At 41.3% G+C, this 19,243-nt stretch overlaps 1 protein-coding gene and 1 long non-coding RNA gene across 4 annotated transcripts in view; one reads left to right on the top strand and one right to left on the bottom strand.

Annotated features, from left to right (window-relative positions):
- The window catches only part of LOC141509194 (alpha-enolase-like), a 47,344-nt gene extending 29,188 nt beyond the window's left edge, over positions 1–18,156 (bottom strand). For 2 of the 3 annotated variants that reach the window (XM_074218532.1, XM_074218535.1), the window contains exons 1-4: positions 18,049–18,156; positions 17,717–17,757; positions 8,214–8,307; positions 2,442–2,537 (exon numbers count right to left, since the gene is read on the bottom strand). In XM_074218532.1, coding sequence (XP_074074633.1) covers positions 2,442–2,537; positions 8,214–8,298 — 181 coding nt within the window. In that variant the 5' untranslated portion in view covers positions 8,299–8,307; positions 17,717–17,757; positions 18,049–18,156. Of the gene's footprint in view, positions 1–2,441; positions 2,538–8,213; positions 8,308–17,716; positions 17,777–18,048 lie in introns of all 3 variants that reach the window. The other variant, XM_074218534.1, reaches the window with a different exon arrangement.
- LOC141509195 (uncharacterized) lies at positions 2,490–8,334 on the top strand. The gene is made up of 2 exons (XR_012474600.1): positions 2,490–2,584; positions 8,143–8,334. It is a non-coding gene; the product is annotated as an uncharacterized LOC141509195 (long non-coding RNA).
- Positions 18,157–19,243: the final 1,087 nt, after the last annotated feature.

The following is a 19,243-nucleotide window of genomic DNA, read 5'->3' as shown; positions in this document are numbered from 1 at the left end:
AGATGTCCAAGACCAAGAGTTAATAGAATGTAAGCTTCTTGACAGAAGGAGGCACTTGTGTTTTTATATTTTTTGGGGCCTAGCAAAGCGTTCTCTACATAACACATTTCATAAAAATGTTTGTGGTTGTTTTTCAGAGGTTTTTTTAAAATATTTATATATTTATACCATTTATGTGGCACTATATTTTCATAGGGAGTGGTACTGATCCTGGAAAGAAAGAGGTACAGAGATTAAAGCACTGGACCTGGAGTTCTCTGGGGATAGAGACCCGAATTCAAATCCTGTCTCAGATACTTAGTAACTCTGTGACCCTAGGCAGGTTACTTAATTGTTCTGCCTTAGTTTCAACAGCAAAAATAGGGATAAAAGCCACAGTTATCACTCAAAATTGTTGTGAGGATCAAATGAGGTATTTGTAAAGTCCTTTGTGAAGTTTAAAGCACTATGTAAATATTAATTATGATTCCTATTAACTGAATCTATTTGGGGTATGGGTAGAAATTTTGAAGATCTGTGAAAAATGATGCCAGTAATATGGGTGTCAGAAGTAACAGGAAGAAGAGTCAACAGAAGTTCAGAAACAGTGTTCTGCACAAAGGAAATAATATGGATTTGATTCTTAATATTCTTTGGAGACTACTAGAATGAAAATTGTGACTAGATCTTCCAGAAGCAAATTAATTGCCTCATAAAACACATACACCTGTGTCACCTTTGTTGATTCAGGGAAGCTTTTGCCAAGAAGGCACAGATGGCTAGCTGGGAGAGCCCAAGGGCAGTTTTGTACCAGGAAAATGGGGACTCCCAGAAACCAAGGTCATTTGCCAGCTGGGATAAAGTTCTAAACCTTGAGTCATGAAGGCCTGAATCTGAGTCTAATGATGACTCATCACAGACCCCTTAAGGTTGAGTTTGGGGCCTTCTAAGAGGCTACCACTAAAGAAGACTTTTTATGGAGCATCCATCACACAGGCAAGAAAACCTTGACCTCTATCCTCTGGGAGCCATGTTGAATACTCCCAGACAGAGCAGTAGTCCAGGTCAACTATGAGAATCATCATCAAATTCCTGAAATGTCTTCAGTTCATGATAATAATTCTTTTGGATGCAGCCAGCACATGGCATATACCAGGAAAATGCATAGTGAATGCAAACAATTTGTCTGTCTCCTAGTCTTATCCTCTCAAAAACTGTATTGATTACTAAACAGAATGTGAAGGTGATGAGATTCATAGTGGGGCCATTGACATGGGCAGGTGTGGCAGGCCTGGGATTCCTCTGGAAATATTTGTGGAACTAAACTACACAACTCTGAGCCAGTCCTCTATGTCCAGATATAAAAGGTAGGACTGGCTAAGGATGGTGTTAAGTACTTGTGCTGATGGCCAAAAGGAAGGGTTATGAATGCCAGAGAATTAAGTCTAGATGACCAAAAGCCAAGCTACTGTTCTGAGAGTGACAGAAATGGAATTTATTAATGTCATAGAATCATGTCAGATAGTAAGAGACTAAAGTATACCAAAGCAATTGGTACTGCCTAAAATCTACCAAGAAAAGAGTCCTTGGATCTGAGTTTGAGGGTATTTCCAGGGTCCTCTCATTCAATGCACACTTGAGTAGGAATCCCCTCTATGCCCTCCCCATTGTGAGCGATCAATCCAGCATGTATTTGAAGGGCTGTAGTGAAGGGAAACCTGTTACTCACTGGTCCCATGAGGTGGCTCCTCTGGGCCGTGTTCTCCCTCATACAGACTTAGGAGTTAAAGGCTCTTGCTTTTCCTACTTGTCAGTTATTCCAGAGTTAGAAATTGTTGGGCTCTACTGATTCCATGCCCAGCCTTCTTTCCATTCTGCCCCACTATCTTTGGTGGCAGCTACAGAGTCAAATTAATAGGACCTAGGTCCTCAGTTTTGACTTTGTTTATCCAGTGTTTCATGAACATTAACAACTCCATTTACATAGCACTTTACAACCTATGAGGCACTTTTCTTACACAATCCTGTGAATTCAAAGACTGGCAGAGAATCATATTTCGCTCATCTTGTATTATCTGTGGAAACTCAAGGGGACTCACTCAGGTTCCAGCCGTGCCAAACCTGGGATTTGAACCCCATGTTCTATATTCCCTGCTGTTTCTCTACTCCTTAAGAGCCATCTGCTTTAACAGGAATGTGCTGCAAAACACTTGTAGATTCTGAAATCATAAGCTAAGAGAATCAAGAAAACTAAAAAATGCAATTTTTTAAAAAGTCTAAGGATATATATATTTGCCATCAAGAGGTAAGTACTTGGAATTAGAGACTCCTTAACAATAGCTATAAAGCAATACAAATTGAAATCACATAGAAAACTATGGAAGGGAGAGGAAGAGCACTGGATTTTAGAGTTTAGGATGCCTCCTGCAAGGAGATATAATACTGCCAAAATTTTTTTTTACCTTTCCCCAGGTAGCAGCTCTCATCATTGTCTCGGAGTTCCACTGCCTCAAGAGCACCAATAGAAGCACCACTGGGCACAGAAGCTTTGAAGATACCTGTGTGATAAGGAAAAGAACAGAACAGTCATGAATGAAGATGTGAGGTAGGCTAGCATGGACATCAGAACCCCAGGGTTGGAGGGGGAAGAGCAAAAACATTGGAGAGGGATCTAGAATCCAGGCTCTATAATGAGCAACTGAAAGAACCAGATAAGATTCTGAGAAAGGTACACAACAGTATTTGAGGGAATGCTATAGGGAGGAGGATTTGGGGTGGCTCTGCAGGGCTTTGGAGAGCAGACCATAGAGCAGTGTACACAAGTTTGAGAGACAAGATTCGAAGAGTTGGAAGAGACCACAGAGATTCTCAGTTCCAGCCAATCTAAACAAGTATTCCTCCTACAATATCATGATGGCCAGAAGGTTAACCTGGCTAAGGCATGAAAAGATCTGGTCTGAACAGGAGCTGGCTCAGGTCCCAGGCAAAGTTTTGTAAGCCCCATGGGGGTATAAGGCAAGCTTTGAGGTCTGCTCTCTTTCCCCCTCCCTAATTCCTTCCCAGATACAGTCTAAGGATTAATAAATGAGAGATAATCAGGAAAAATTGTGACTATAGTTAACATTAGTAGAGCACCAGATCCTATCCACACAGAGACAGCTAACTTTGTAGGAGGAGAAGGGCAGAGGCAGGGCAATGGCAGCAGTGATGATGCCTGGGGATTAGGAGGTAACAAGGATAAATAAGAATTAAGGTGTAATATCCAGGAGGGACCAATGAGTGACTTTTAGAAACGGGGAGAATTGAGAATGACTTAATTGAATATAATATCTGGCATTCAGATGGTAATAGGAGGACTCAAGACTAAAAAAGCAAAATAAACGCATCTTATATCCCTAGCTATATGTCAATAAAGGACTTAGATAAATTCAAGTTGAAATGACTCCTTGACTTTGGGAATGGTAATGAGACATTGGGCAACAAAATATATGACAAACAATGAGTTTTTGTCTGAATTTCTGAAGGAAATCTATTCTACTTTTGGGAAACTCTAATTGTAAGGAAGTTTGTCCTCATACCAAGCTCTTTAAAACCTCCCCCCCCCCCCAACATTTTCAAGCATGTTCCCTTCTATGTGTCAGCACTTCAAATATTGGACCTGAGGATCACAGTTCCCCAAGTCTTCTCCTCCACTGGTTAAACATCCATAGGTTCCTTCAATGGACACTCTAATGGTGAGCATCCAGGCAACCCTCTTCTAGACTTGTTCCTGCTTTTCTTAAAACATAGAATCCAGAACCAAACCTAGCTGGGGCTGGTCCAGGGCTTGGAATAGTAAGTCAGGTTAACAGCATGTTAATAAGCTCTTCTTAAGCACCATCTATGAATCCTCAGTAGATAGAATTTATATGGTGCTTTCAAGTATATTTGTAATTAGGGACTGTGCCAAGCCCCCAGGACTCCTCCCTTCTTTGTTCTGGGTATTATGTCTTTCTAAAGGCTGCTTAGCACAACACTAGTGTTTTGCTTTTTGTTTTGATGCCATATCACATTGTTGACTCACCAGGCCCAATGTAAGAAAAAGCAGGATGGTGTAGGGTAAAGATCACTGGATTTGACATTAGAGGACCTGAGTTCAGATCCAGACTCCATTATTTCCTATTTGTGTGACCTTGGGAAAGTCACTTAACCTCTGTGGGCTTGTTTCCCCTACTGTAAAACGAAGGGGTGGACTGCAGAATTTCTAACCACTTCCCTCTCAGTTCTAAATCTAGGAAATTCTAACCATAATGGAATGGAGTTCCCCTTCTTACTCCAAGTTTTCCCCTCTTACTGCAAATTTTCCAGTAGAGACTGGATGGGGCAATAATTGGGGCAATGATAGAAGGAGGTGGATTCCTCTTCTTGTTCTGCTTGGACTGGAAATAAACAGATCAATAAAATAGTATCTAAAATGGGATGAGGATTTCTGGATCACAGTTTAAATAATAGGAATGACATGCTCGATGGGGTAGACTATCCTTAAAGGTTAGTAAGAATATATTTATGTAGGTTCTTGCACATTTAATCACAAAAGACTTCAAAATGAAAAGGAAAAGGGAGGGAGTTAAATTGCTTATGATAACCTGAAAAGATAGGCATTATTTAGAAAAAAGGTTTTATGTAGAAGAAGGGCAGCCATCACTCTGAAATCACAGAAGACAAGATTGAAGCAAGAAGTCACCAATAAAAACTATGGTACCAGTTGCTGATACTTGTTTAAATGCACAAAGTATGAATAGCAAGTTAGGTGAACTAGAGATCATAATGTATGGAGACTTCATAGATACTACCGAACCTTGGCTGGATGTTATCCATGACTTGAATTAGTTTTGGAAGAGAAATTACATAGGAAAAGGGAATGGGGATGGGACATGTTAAAAGAATGAACTCATGTGGGGAAATCCAGTAATAAGGGAGAAGGCAGAGCCTGGTGGAGGTCATCTGGGTGAAGGACAAGAGACAGAGAGAAACAATAGACATATATTTCAGACTACTGTGACAGGAAAAATATGAGGAAATTAGGACAATGATTATAAATCTAGCATACTAACTAGGGGTCCAGATTTCTGCTGGAAATTCTCTTTGACCACAGCAGGGCAGCTATTAACTTCTTGAACTACTTAATGACAATTTTATCTTCAAAGAGCAGAGGAACAAAGGAGGGAAATTTATATTTTGGATCTGATTCTCATTAATGAGGAAAAACTGCTTGCTGGAGTAGAAATGATGAAAAACTTGTAAGTGAACATTAGATTTTTGTAATATGTGATAGGGAAAAACCTGGACATAATCTATCATACTCCCTAAATTTGGGGAGAATAGATTTCAGAGAAAAGAAGGGTAGGAATCCATGGCTTAAAATTCTATGGTGAATGTCAGTCTAAGTCTTAGAGAAATGGAAATTTCTAAAGAATGACATTCTGAATGGAGATACAAGAGGGAAATTATTTTTGTGAGGAGGGATAAGAAGAGTTGTCTAAATATACAGAATAGGGATATTCTTCTTTTTTTTTTTTTGCTAAGGCATTGGGGTTAAGTGGCTTGCCCAAGGACACACAGCTAGGCAATTATTAAGTATCTGAGACCACATTTGAACTCAGGTCCTCCTGACTACAGGGCCACCATCCACTGTGCCACCTAGTTGCCCCTGAATGAGTATATTGTTGTGATTATATTCTTGTTCATGTACTGGTCTGATGAAATGATCTTCAAATTCCTTTCTAAATAGAAGATTCTGTGAGTCACATATGACTTAACTTATGAGGAAACAGTAATGTAATCTAACTCCCCCTTCTCAGGGAGAGTGCTGAATGCTAGGCTGGGGGAATTGTTTTGCTTCTAAATGAGAAGCTTCTGGGAGGGTTTGGTAAAAATATGCTCAGTTCTGCTGTTCTGTGGTCTATGAGATTTAAGTTCATATCATTTGGCACAGTTTCATTGATGAGTATTTCTAAAAAGTCCTATCCTTATTGCTATTCTACAGGGAATAATTATCACTGGAGATTTAAAAATGATCACTATATAGTAAATGGGAATGAGAGAGAGAGAGAGAGAGAGAGAGAGAGAGAGAGAGAGAGAGAGAAGGGTTCAGAAGAAAGATAATAAGGAAGAAAGGAAAAAGTCTCTTCAATGAGGATAGTATTTGTTAATCCCCTTATGAAAGAAAAAACTTCATTGTTCAAAGTTCACTTTCTAACTGAATCACACAGTTGAGACTAAAGAGATCATTTAGTCTAAGCTTCTACTCTATAGACAAATACTCTTTATAATATACTTGGTACATGACCACCATGATTGAGGTAACTGGTGGTGCAGTAGGTAGAGCTCTGGGCTTGAAGTTGGGAATGTCTCAGGTTATATCCAGTATCTTTGTCTACCTCAGTTTGCTCATGCTAAAATGGAGATCAAAGCAGCATCTCCCTCCTCAAATCCTTGTAAAGATCAAATGAGATTATATTAGGAAAGAGCTTTGGCTTTGCTTGGACACTTCCAATGACCATACACTAACAAATTTATTCCAATTTTGGACCAGTTTTGGGGAGTCTTACTCCATTCTGTTCACATTTATAATATATATTTTTGAGAAATGATTTTTGGTTTACCCTATATTTGTAATATTCTTATTAGAGAACAATTTTTTTTTTTTTGGATCTGGATCCAAGACTTCATTAGTGAAGTAACATTTGGCTCAGGAACTCCTTTTGCAGACTCCGAACAGCCAACCCTCTCTCAGTGCCCAAAAGCCACAGTCACCCAGCAAAACTGCCTCAAAGAGGCAGTGGCCACTCTGGTATAAGACAAATCCAGTTTCCTTAAAACATTCTCATTTGAGTTCCTTCCTTCTTTCATCTCCAGATCTCTTGGTTTATTTTTAAAAATTCTGCTAATTTCTGCTGGGTTAGTTTTCTACTCTGAGCAAACAGCTTCGTGAAAGGGATTTCTAGCTCCCCCAGAGAAGTTATATAAGGAAAAGATCTACTTTAGGAAGCTGTCTTAACCCTGAAAGCAATCATGATGAATGAGCAGAAGACAGATTCTCATGTCAGTGAAAGGCCCTAATTTAAAGGACTCTAGGGAAATGAAAGGGAGGTTTAGAGAATTCCAGATGGGAGAGACATTCAGTTAGCTCTACCCCACTACCTAATTCATGAATCCTTTCTAGACCATCTCTGACAGGCTAAAAGGTTTGCTAGTCAAGTCAGAACTCACAGTGGGAAGATTCAGCTCTCCCCAGGAAGCAGTACACTCAATATCACTAGGATCACTCAGCTTTTATTTTTCATATATAAAACAGTCAATTCAGGAGGCAGCTGTAAACTAAGACACAAGGGACTTCAAAAAGGGGGAGAAATCTCTTTAACAAATGAGACCTCCTTAAAGTACCCCAACCCCACTGTTTACTGGGGAACAACACAACCATTTCCTTTCCTGCTTCCTGAAAAAAAGGGCAATGGCCATATAAGGTTTCCAGAGGAGTTCTTTTGTCTTACCTGTGTCCCTATTCTCAGGTTACAAAGGGATTGTTATCTACCTCACACTGGCACAGAAGTAACCCTGGCTTCTTAAATGCTATGTCGGGCAAGGTACAAGCCCTACAATGCACTACCCCACTGATAAGGGCTAGGAGCAGACTGACGATCAGAGGCACTGAGGGGAAAGAAGCTCCTTGGTACAAAGCTGGCACTAGGTGATGAATTATTTTGGCCATAGTAACACATGAATACCAACTACTATGGACTATGATCTGCTTCAGAGAAGGGGGCATGCATGCCAATAAAATCAGATCTTTGATGGGAGTAAGACAGTATGGAACTAAAGGAACTGTGCATTTGGCCTTGTACTCACCCCAGCATTTGGTCTTGTACTCACCCCGGCTTTTCCTACTTTTCTGCTTGTCAGACAAAGCACAATTCAGCTGGCCACATCTATCTACTTTGAGTAAAAGATTTTCTCCATAGTCTCCCAACATTTGCTTGTTTGATCACTGGGGACTACCACGTTATCTACCAACCAAGCAATGGAGGTCCCATTGGGCAACAAATAAGTGGATTTGCATCTTGGAGACATTTTTGAGCTTGTAGGTCTTGATTTGATCTTTCTGTTTCATCTCTTTGTCCCTAGAAGCCATTCTTGCCAATTTTAACGTACCTGAAAGAGGACCTGGGGATCAGGAAGGCAAAGGGGGCATGCACCTTTATGAGTGTGTAGTTCAACCTCAACTGTGGGGTTTCCACGAGAGTCGAAGATCTCTCTGGCAATGAGCTTGGAAACAGACATGGTGAAATTCTGTAAGGAATAAAGATGAATGCTTTAGCATGGGTCATCTGCATTTATTCATGTGACCAACCAATATTTGGGTGTCTACTGTAATTAAGATGATATGTGAGGCATTGTGGGGGATACACACTTATATGAAAGATCATTTTTCCTTTAAAGGCAAAGATAATACACACGTCTCTGATATATGTCTGGATATGGGGTGCCCCATGAGTAAGAGAAGTCAAAGACTGCTATCCCCATGGGTAATAAAAACCAAACACTGTATCCACTCAGCACCCCCCCTCCCATGAGTAAGAAAAGCCAAGCACTGTACCCACTCAACATACCATATGGGTAAGGCAAACCACACACATTGTACTCACTCATTATCCCCATGGGTAAGACAAGTCACACTGTATCCACTCAGCACCCCTCCAGTTGTTTCAGGGGCGTTTCAATTTTACATTCAAAACAGAAGTCATCTTCTGGCCCAAACCCACTTTTCACACCTTCTCCACTTTTGTTCAGGCAGCCACCTAATATTGTACTTTTATTTATTAAGTACCTCCCATGTACCACACACTGTGTTAAGTATTGGGGAGGCAAAGAAAGGCAAAAATGGCTTCCCCAAGGAGCTCACAAACTAATAAGAGAGATGACATGTATGCACAAACTGTATACAGAATAGGAAATTAATTACTAGAGGAAGGACCTAGAATCAAGAGGAGTTGGGGCAGATTTCCTGTAAAAGGTGGGAATTTAGCTGGAACTTAAAGGAAGACCACAGACAGAGATGATGGTGGAACATTCCAATTCCAGGGGACAGTCAATGAGAATCTGGGTTGTAGGACATTGGAAGGGGGGATGTAAGATATAAGACTAGAAAGATAGGCAGGGGCTAAGAAGTGGGTCTCCATTCTTTCAGTTGCCCAGGTTCCAAACCATGGATCTTCAATTCCTCCCTACAACCTATTCAATAGGATACCCAATATCTTAATATTACCTCCCTCCAACATATCCAATCACTTGGTCAATTCCTCAAGATCTCTTTCTTTCTATCTGTACAATCACTCTACTCTAGGTCCTTATCACCTCTTGCCTGTAAGGCTCATAATTGCCTCCCCTGCATTTAATTTCTCTTAATTATCAAATTGATCACTTATAATGTGCAGGTATGACTATGCCACCCTTCTGCTCAATATTACCTTTGCATCTCTAGGACTCCTTTCTTTGGCACTGAAAGCCTCTAACAAGTGGGCTCCAACTGAGTCAGTCTTATTCTATATTCTCTCTCTCTCTCTCTCTCTCTCTCTCTCTATATATATATATATATATATATATATATATATATTTATATATATATATATATTCCTTTCACTTGATGTCACACAAACTTGTTACCTCTAGTCTAGAATGAATGAATGACACAGCACTGACTAAGAATTTTGGAGCAGGCACCTTGTTAAATGCTGAACAGACTAACAGAAGCAAGCAAGACAGTCCCTAACGTCAAGAAGCTTATTTCCAAATAGTAGAAGATGGAACACTGGAGGAAATAGTTGTCTGTTCTTCATTCTTTTTAAAAAAATTTATTTTATTTATTTTAAGGCAATGGGGTTAAATGACTTGCCCAAGGTCACACAGCCAGGGCATGTATCTGATACCAGATTTGAACTCAGGTCCTCCCTGACTGGTCAGTGCTCTATCCACTGCACCACTTAGCTTCCCTGTTCTTCATTCTTTTCTTTTGTTTTCTTTTTTGCAAGGCAATGGGCTTAAGTGGCTTGCCCAAGGCCACACAGCTAGGTCATTATTAAGTGTCTGAGGCCACATTTGAACTCAGGTACTGACTCCAGGGCTAGTGCTCTATCCACTGTGCCACCTAACTGCTCCCATGTTCTTCATTCTTGAAGAGCATCAATGACAACTTGAGTGTTATGTCTTGACATGGATGCATGAATTGGATTTGAGGCAGAGCTAGGGAGAAGTGCAGGGAAGTCAGAAAGAATGCTGCACTGAGTCACAGGACATTTGACTGACATATCCTTACCAGGAATGGTAGTGTTGATTTGATTACTTTCCTCTAAACTAGAGTTGGAAAGAAGGAGATATGTGAAGTGATCACATGTTATGGACCAGATGGTAGCCTAGACAAGAGAAAATTAAGTGCTCAACAATCAATGGCTAAAACTACAGTCATAAGATCTTCAGGTCTGGTTGAAGATAGGGGCTAGAGAATAAGTAGCAGGGCTTAGAGGAAAGCTAAGCTAAGAAGAGGCACTCATTTCTTAATTTCACTTTTGAAAATCTGAGGTTTCCTTCAAAGCTGAGCTCAATTGCCACCTTCTACTTGAGGCCTTAAATGGACCTCAATTAATTTTTATTTATTTTATATATATTTGCTTGTAGGATGTTTCCTCAAATAGAATATAAATTCCTTGGGGGTGAAGACTGTTTCACTGTTTCCTTTGAACATTGAGCACCTAGGACAATACAGTTATAAAGAAAGTATTCAAAAAATACACAATTGATTGAAGACATCATTCCTGATTCCCTTAGTTGCTTGTGCCTTTTACCCTTATCTTTTGAATTTTTAAAAAACCTATATATCCTATTGTTTACTATAAATATCAAACAATGAAATAATGTTTAAAACCCCATGGAAGGCACCTATAACCACTCAAAAAAATTGTGTATGACCAACCACACATTAAGACTAAAAGGATAAAACTGTCTATTGACCAATTATGCCATACAGTTGGATGAACAACCTATAGAGCTTATGTAGCATTGTGTCTATAGGGGTGACTTTAATGCCAGAATAAGTTCAGATTACCAGACATGGTAGGGAGTCCTTGGAAGGAATAGAATTGGAAACAGCAACAACATGTTGATTTTTTCCTCAACCCTTTCTGAAGTCACATTGGCTCTCAGAAAAGTGACCATCTTCCAGGTGAAGGTTCAGTTATTAAGGAGGTCTTGTGCATCTCATGACCTTCTCATCACAAACACTGTCTTCTGTTTCCCTAAATGCAATAAAACTTCCTGGATGCACACTCACAGCAAACATTGGCATCTAAGAAACTATGTGATGGGAAGGAGAAGAGACAGACAGGATATGAGAGTGACAAAGGCAATGTATGGAACAGAATGCTGGACTAATAACAGACTCATCCTCTCTAAGCTAAAATGACTACCAGAAGAATTAATGTCTGGAGACATTAGTGTCTCTCTAAGCAGGAAGTTTGTTGTTAACTTGGAGGGAAAGTTGAACGAACCAACACACAGTTGGCAATCGTGGAGCAAAAAAGGAATGGGCATCTTTCAGAGACCTGGTATATAGCACTGCATTTGCTCATTTGGGTCAGAACTCTCACAGACATTAAGAATGATTTGACACAAAGATGGGGAAATATAGAAACTGCTAAATAAAAAATAAGAACTCAGTGTGGTTTACCAGTAGGTTCATTAATTTCTAAGAAGGCAGCATTTAAGTGCAAGTGAAGTTTAGAGAGATGCAGGATTCTGGGCTCAGAAGGAAGGCAGATGAAAATCAATTTTATGTGGATAGTGATAGTAACAATCCAAAGTGCTTTTATGAGGTCCTGAAGGCTATTTATGGGCCAAAGACATATGGTGAATTTGAACTACTTAGTGCTGATGGCATCACATTGATTAGTGATAGGGATATGATCCTAGAGAGATGGGCTGAACACTTTTATAGTGTTCTTAACAGACCATCATCAATCAATGCAGAAGTCATTGAGCATTTACCTCAAGTTGAAGACAGTATCCCTAGCTAAAGTTCCAACTGAAGAAGAGGTTTTGAATGCCATTAGGCTCCTTTCATGTAGCAAAGCACCTGTTGCTGATTCTATTTAGCTGAGATTTACAAGGTGGGGTGTCCATTATTTCTATAAAAGCTGACTAAAATTTTCCAGATTAAATGGCATAAGGTGGCTATACCCCAGGAATTCAAGGATTCCTTCACTGTTCTTTTCTGTAAGGTAAAAAAAAATAGAGATTGTGACACTCACAGGATTGTTTTTCTCTTAGTCATTGCTGGCAAGATCCTTGCCAGAGATCTCCATAATAACTGATCCTTCACCTGGAAAATGATCAACTTCCTGAGAGCCAGTATAGCTTCAGAAAGGGTTGAGGAAAAATCAATGTGGTATTTGTTGCCCAACAACTCCAAGAAAAAAGGCAAAAACAGAACAGAGATCTGTATATAACATCTGTATTTCTGAACAAAGCCTTTGATAGGGTCAGTTGTGATGGCTTGTGGAAAATTATGTCAAAACTGCTTGACCAGAGAAGTTCATCAGTATTGAACTGAGTTCTGGTGAGTGGATGATGCTCTTGCACTTACCCAGTTCACTCCACAACAGTAGAGTGAAACAAGGCTGTGTCCTTGCTCCTAAGCTTTTAAGCATAATGATTTCAGTCATGTTATCAAACGCCTTCACTGAAGATGAACAAAGCATCAAGATACTGCACTGATGGCAAATTCTTCAACTTGAAAAGGTTAAATGGAGGGAGGGTTGGTTCAGGATCTTCTGTTTACAGATAATTGTGCAATCAATGCAGCCTTTGAAGTTGAGATGCAACAAAAATATGGATTGATTCTCTTCTGTATGTGCTAATTTTGGTCTAACAATCAACATCAAGAAAAAGCAGGTGCTCCATCAACCAGCATCACACCATCTGCATGTTGAACCTTCGATAACAGCAAATGGAGAAGTTTTGAAGACTGTGGATAAATTCACTTACCTTGGCAGCATCCTTTCCAGGAAGGTACACATTGATAATGAGATTGACACACTCATTGCCAGAGCTAGCTCAATATTTGGGAGTGTGGGAAAGAAGAGGTATTAGACTTATTACCAAACTGAAGAGTTGTTATGTTATGCCTGTGAAACCTGCAGTCTACCAGCATCATTCCAGGAAATTGGATTGCTTCCATTTAAATTGTCTTAGGAAGATTCTGAAGATCCTCTGTCAGGATAAGACACCAGCACTGAGTTCCTTTCTCGAGCTAAACTGCCAAGCATTTAGAGTGCAACTATAATGGCCATGTTAGAATGCCAAATGTACTCTTGTCAAAAAGACAATTTTATGGAGAAATCACACAGGTCAAGCATTCACAGTGGGATCAGAAGATGTGATACAGGGACTCTGAAGTTCTCTCCTAAGAACTCTGGAATTGATTGTGCAGCACGGGAGACACTGGCATAGCATGCTGTGCTCTCATCAGAGAGGTGCTCTATGAGCAAGACAGAATTGAAGCAACTCAAAGGAAGTGTGAGATGCTTAATTTTAGAGTACCCATCCCAGTATTCAAATGGACAATTTGTGCTTAACCTGTGGTAGAACATGGTCTTCTTCAATAACAAAGGTCTAGAACCAATCAACTAACCATAGGGGACTATTGACAATAAAAATGGATGAGCTGGGTCCAGAATTGGAGGGGAAAATGGGTTGATTATTAGGAAATGGAATCTGAAAACTCTTCTTGCCTCTCTTCAATATCAATAGTTTTCCAAGCTCTACAACAAGTACAAGGTGGTGAAGAAATTGATCTGACCAGCTTCGGAGTGAGGAAGACCTAAGTTCAAGAATGCCTGAGAAATACTCTAAAATGGATGACCATGGCAAATGATGGAACTTCCCAGTGTCTCAGGATGCCTATTTTCATTGGTAGGAGGAGTTTTCCCCCAGAAACTCTCTATATTAATGGAATTAAAGATCCAGTCCAAAAGCAAATTCTATCAATATTTAGGTCAAGTCTTCCAGTATCTCTCCCATAAAACAATGAAAAGGTGGGTTTGAACAGGCTGTAAGAGATAACCAATGAGGAACTCTGATGAACAGGAGAAAGAAAATGCCATCATGAAGGTGAGGGATTACAGGTGAATAGTCTTCTCATATCATATTAATTTTCAACAGAAAAAGAAGAGGATCTCCAAAATGTCAAGTGGACCATCTGTGGCAAACTGACAGGAAGATGTTTACAAATGGTGTCCAGAGAATGACTGGGTTAAGAGCTACATCATTTGAGAAAACAGATCTATTTGGATATCTGAGTATATTCCACTATCTAGCAGGGTACTTTACACATGATAGGAATTTAATAGTTGCTTGTTTATTGGATGTTCCTTTATTCATTTGTGAACATGTTATTTCTCCTCAGGAATAACCTCAGGAGAAGGTAAGTTCCTTGAGGCAAAGATGTTTATTTTTATTTAAATCTTTTGTACCTAGAACATGGTAGGCTCTTAATAAATGTCTGTTGATTAATTGAGGACAGAAGGATAATTTCCTGCCAGAGTGATTAGAGAAGACATGAAGTTATAAGCGGCATTTGAATGGAAGGATTTGAAGGATCAGGGTTTTCAATGGGTAGAGATGACAGAAGGAGGATGAAACTATGATGATGTATTTGTGAATAGATAAGTAGATTATATTGGCTGCAACATCCAGTTCTTTGAAGGGAAAAGTGGAAAAACAGGTCATCCTTTTGGAATTAAAAAATCTAATTAAAATAAAATTGCCCTTAATGCCTTGGCAAAGTCCAATGGATATAAAGTTGACTTTAGAATGAGAAAAACTGGGTTTGAATTGCAGTTGTTTCATTTATTGCTGTAATACAGGTAAATCACTTCTCTGGGTCTCTTTGTAAGAAGATATATTTAGACTACACATTGCCATCTCCCCAAGTTACCTGGAGCTGTGAACCTACAAATATATGTTCTTTTACACTTTCTGGCCTCAGTTTCCTCATTTAAGAAAGAATAGACTTTTTGGACTAAATGATCCTTACCAACTCCAGATCAAATAAGATAGTGCTTTGCAAACCTTACAATTCTTTATAAATGTGAGTTATTACTATTGAGAGGCAACATGGCTTAGTGAATTGTGAGCTTTACTCTAAGCCAGGTCAATGTAGGTTTAAGTCCAAGCCCAAGTATGAACTGGCTAGGACCCTGAACAAGACACAATTTCACAACTTAGTTCTCAAGGCTAGTTGAGTCAAACTCAAATAGCAACAGATGCCAGTGAGTCCCACCAGATTGACTTAAAATTATCTATGCTTTGCATTTATATATATTTGCTTTTTGCAAGGCAATGGGGTTAAGTGACTTGCCCAAAAGTCATACAGTCAGGTAATTATTAAGTGTCTGAGGTCACATTTGAACTCAGATCCTCTTGACTTCAGGGCTGGTACTCTATCCACTGGGCTACCTAGCTGCCCTCCAATTACATGTTTTTTAGTTTTTTTGCAGGGCAATGGGGTTAAGTGGGTTGCCCAAAGCCACACAGCTAGGTAATTATTAAGTGTCTGAGGCCAAATTTGAACTCAGGTACTCCTGACTCCAGGGCTGGAGCTCTATTCACTGTGCCACCTAGCCACCCCCAATTACATTTTAATCTGGTTTACAAACTGAATTTGACACACCTACTCTTGCATTTCTCTTTTACTATAAGAGAAGTCCCTTTACTATAAGATGAAGTCCCTTTCTTGGAAGAGGTCATGCTGCTCATATTCTGGTCCTATGAGGAAGAGTGGGTCATAGAACAATGACTCTGGAGGATGTTGGACATTGGCAGTCAAGGTTGCTGAAATCTGGAATTGAAAAACCCGTGCCTGAATTCTAGCTCTGCTCCCCCCCACAACTGAGCCTCAGACTTCTCATCTGTAGAATGAAGAGGTTGAAAAGATGCAACCTCAGACACTTCTCCTTTCTTTTCTGGGCTCCATTGCCTTCTCTGTATGATGTGAAGGGTGGACCAGATGAATGAAGGCTTTGCTGGGCTGTGGTTACCTTGACTATAAAAGGAGGAAGTTGGGCTCTAGGGTTTCTTTGGCTTGGTCCAGTCTGAGAGGTTTGATCTAGGTAGATGATGCACATCTAGATCATCTATAAAGTACCTTGCAGAGGATATCATGATATGAATATGGGAGAGCCTTGAACTCTAAGCTTTCCTTCTCTACTCATATTCTATATGGACCTGCTTATACACCGTCTTCCAACATTGCAGGTATTCTGTATGGACCTCATTATGCATCTTCTACCTACTCTACAGGTATTCTGTATGGACCTGGCTATACACCTTCTACCTACTCTACAGGTATTCTGTATGGACCTGGCTATACACCTTCTACCTTCTCTACAGGTATTCTGTATGGACCTCGTTATGCACCTTCTACCTACTCTACAGGTATTCTGTATGGACCTGGCTATACACCTTCTACCTACTCTACAGGTATTCTGTATGGACCTGGCTATGCACCTTCTACCTACTCTACAGGTATTCTGTATGGACCTGGCTATACACCTTCTACCTTCTCTACAGGTATTCTGTATGGACCTCGTTATGCACCTTCTACCTACTCTACAGGTATTCTGTATGGACCTGGCTATGCACCTTCTACCTACTCTACAGGTATTCTGTATGGACCTGGCTATACACCTTCTACCTTCTCTACAGGTATTCTGTATGGACCTCGTTATGCACCTTCTACCTACTCTACAGGTATTCTGTATGGACCTGGCTATGCACCTTCTACCTACTCTACAGGTATTCTGTATGGACCTGGCTATACACCTTCTACTTTCTCTACAGGTATTCTGTATGGACCTCGTTATGCACCTTCTACCTACTCTACAGGTATTCTGTATGGACCTGGCTATGCACCTTCTACCTACTCTACAGGTATTCTGTATGGACCTGGCTATACACCTTCTACCTACTCTACAGGTATTCTGTATGGACCTCATTACGCACCTTCTACCTACTCTACAGGTATTGTGTATGGACCTCATTACGCACCTTCTACCTACTCTACAGGTATTGTGTATGGACCTCATTACGCACCTTCTACCTACTCTACAGGTATTGTGTATGGACCTCATTACACACCTTCTACCTACTCTACAGGTATTGTGTATGGACCTCATTACACACCTTCTACCTACTCTACAGGTATTGTGTATGGACCTCATTACGCACCTTCTACCTACTCTACAGGTATTGTGTATGGACCTCATTACGCACCTTCTACCTACTCTACAGGTATTGTGTATGGACCTCATTACACACCTTCTACCTACTCTACAGGTATTGTGTATGGACCTCATTACACACCTTCTACCTACTCTACAGGTATTCTGTATGGACCTCATTACACACCTTCTACCTACTCTATAGGTATTGTGTATGGACCTCATTACACACCTTCTACCTACTCTACAGGTATTCTGTATGGACCTCGTTATGCACCTTCTACCTTCTCTACACGGTTCTGTTGGGACCTGAGATTGGCAGTTCCCCGAGGGCAGGGGCAGTTTTTGCCTTGCTTGGTGTCTGCTGAGCCTGGCACACAGTTGGCACTTAATAAAGGCTCGCTCCTGGCAGGAGCTGGCTCCCTTACCTGGTCTTGGGGTTTCTTCGCCTTCACTCAGAGGAAAACCGCTGTGGACGGGGTGGAGACCAAGGGGGCGCGTTAACTTGGGGTTCCTTCTCCCCCTCCCTTCCTCTCTTCCCGCCCCTCCCAGCCACGCCCTCCTCGGTGGGCTCCTCCCCTCTTCTCCCTCACATTTCCGGTCCGGGCCCGGTGGAGGGGGAGGTACTTTTTTGACACCGCCCCCCTCGCCCGCTTGCCAATCCTCGGAGCCACCCGCAGTGTCCTTTCTCCCCATTGGTGGAGCGGGGAGTCCGTCCCGCCCGGGCCTCCTGAGTGGGCGGGCGGCGCAGCTCCCTTACTGTGGCGCCGCCGGGCTCCGCTCGGGCCTGAGGGCCGCCTGGGTCCGGAAGGTCTGCCGCCAGCCCCCGGCCCTCTCCCCCTGCCCCTCTCCTCGCCCCCACCCCACCCCCCACCCCGCCACCCCTGCCCCTCCGCCCTCGTCTCTACACCCCTCACGCGGACCCAATTTCCGTTCAACCGGTTCGGGCCGCGCGCGGGGGCGGGGCGGCGCCTATTACGCATGCGCTCCCCGTCGCTGCTGGGGGGGTGGGGCGTGATGGCGAGCGCATTTATTAAGCGCCCACTGTGTGCTGAGCCCCAGGAGGACAAAGAAAGGCTCCGCGACTGCAAGCACACTACGCACAGACAAGATGTAGAAGGGATGGATAAATGGGAAGTTAGCAGCAGAGGGAGGAGATGGGAATTAAGAGAGACTGGAAAAGGCTTCCTTTAGAAAGGGGCATTTTATTTGGGGTTTACTGGGAGTAGGCAGAGATGAGGGAGACACGGAGACTGGGGGCAATGCAAGGGGGATTGAGAGATGCTAACGCCTAGTATTTATAAAGCCCAGGACACAGCTAGGAGGATTTTGAGTCAAATCTTCCTGACTCCACATCCAGAGCTCCCTACTGCTACCATCTCATTTAGAGGCCATAAAACATATCAGGGCATATTTAGAACCTAACTACAAAGGACCAGACTCCTCAAATCATGCATATTAAAATAATCTTACTATAATTTCATCTGTTTGTATGAATGGATGTTAATTACAAACAATTATAAGAATCTCAGAGATTCTTTTAAAAAAAGGGAAAAAGGGGGGGGCACTAGGTGGCGCAACGGATAGAGCACCGGCCCTGGGCTATGCACCTTCTACCTGGAGTCAGGAGGACCTGAGTTCAAATGTGACCTCAGACATTTAATAATTACCTAGCTGAGTAGTCTTGGGCAAGCCACTTAACTCCATTGCCTTGCCAAAATAACTAACTAACTAACTAACTAAATAAAAGCTAAAAAAAAAAAAGATGGGATTTCAAAAGGGAAAAGGGCCAAAAATATTTATGGCAGCTCTTTTGGTGGCAGTGAAGAATTGGAAATTGAGGGGATGCCCATCTACTGAGGTATGTCTGAGCAAGTTGTGGTAGATAATTGGGATGAAATATTATTGTGCTGTTAGAAATGACAAACAGGATAATATCTGAAAAATCTGGAAAG

Source organism: Macrotis lagotis, chromosome 1 (genome assembly GCF_037893015.1).
Source record: "Macrotis lagotis isolate mMagLag1 chromosome 1, bilby.v1.9.chrom.fasta, whole genome shotgun sequence".
Taxonomy (NCBI): domain Eukaryota; kingdom Metazoa; phylum Chordata; class Mammalia; order Peramelemorphia; family Peramelidae; genus Macrotis; species Macrotis lagotis.
This window is presented reverse-complemented; position numbering and strand designations above follow the sequence as displayed.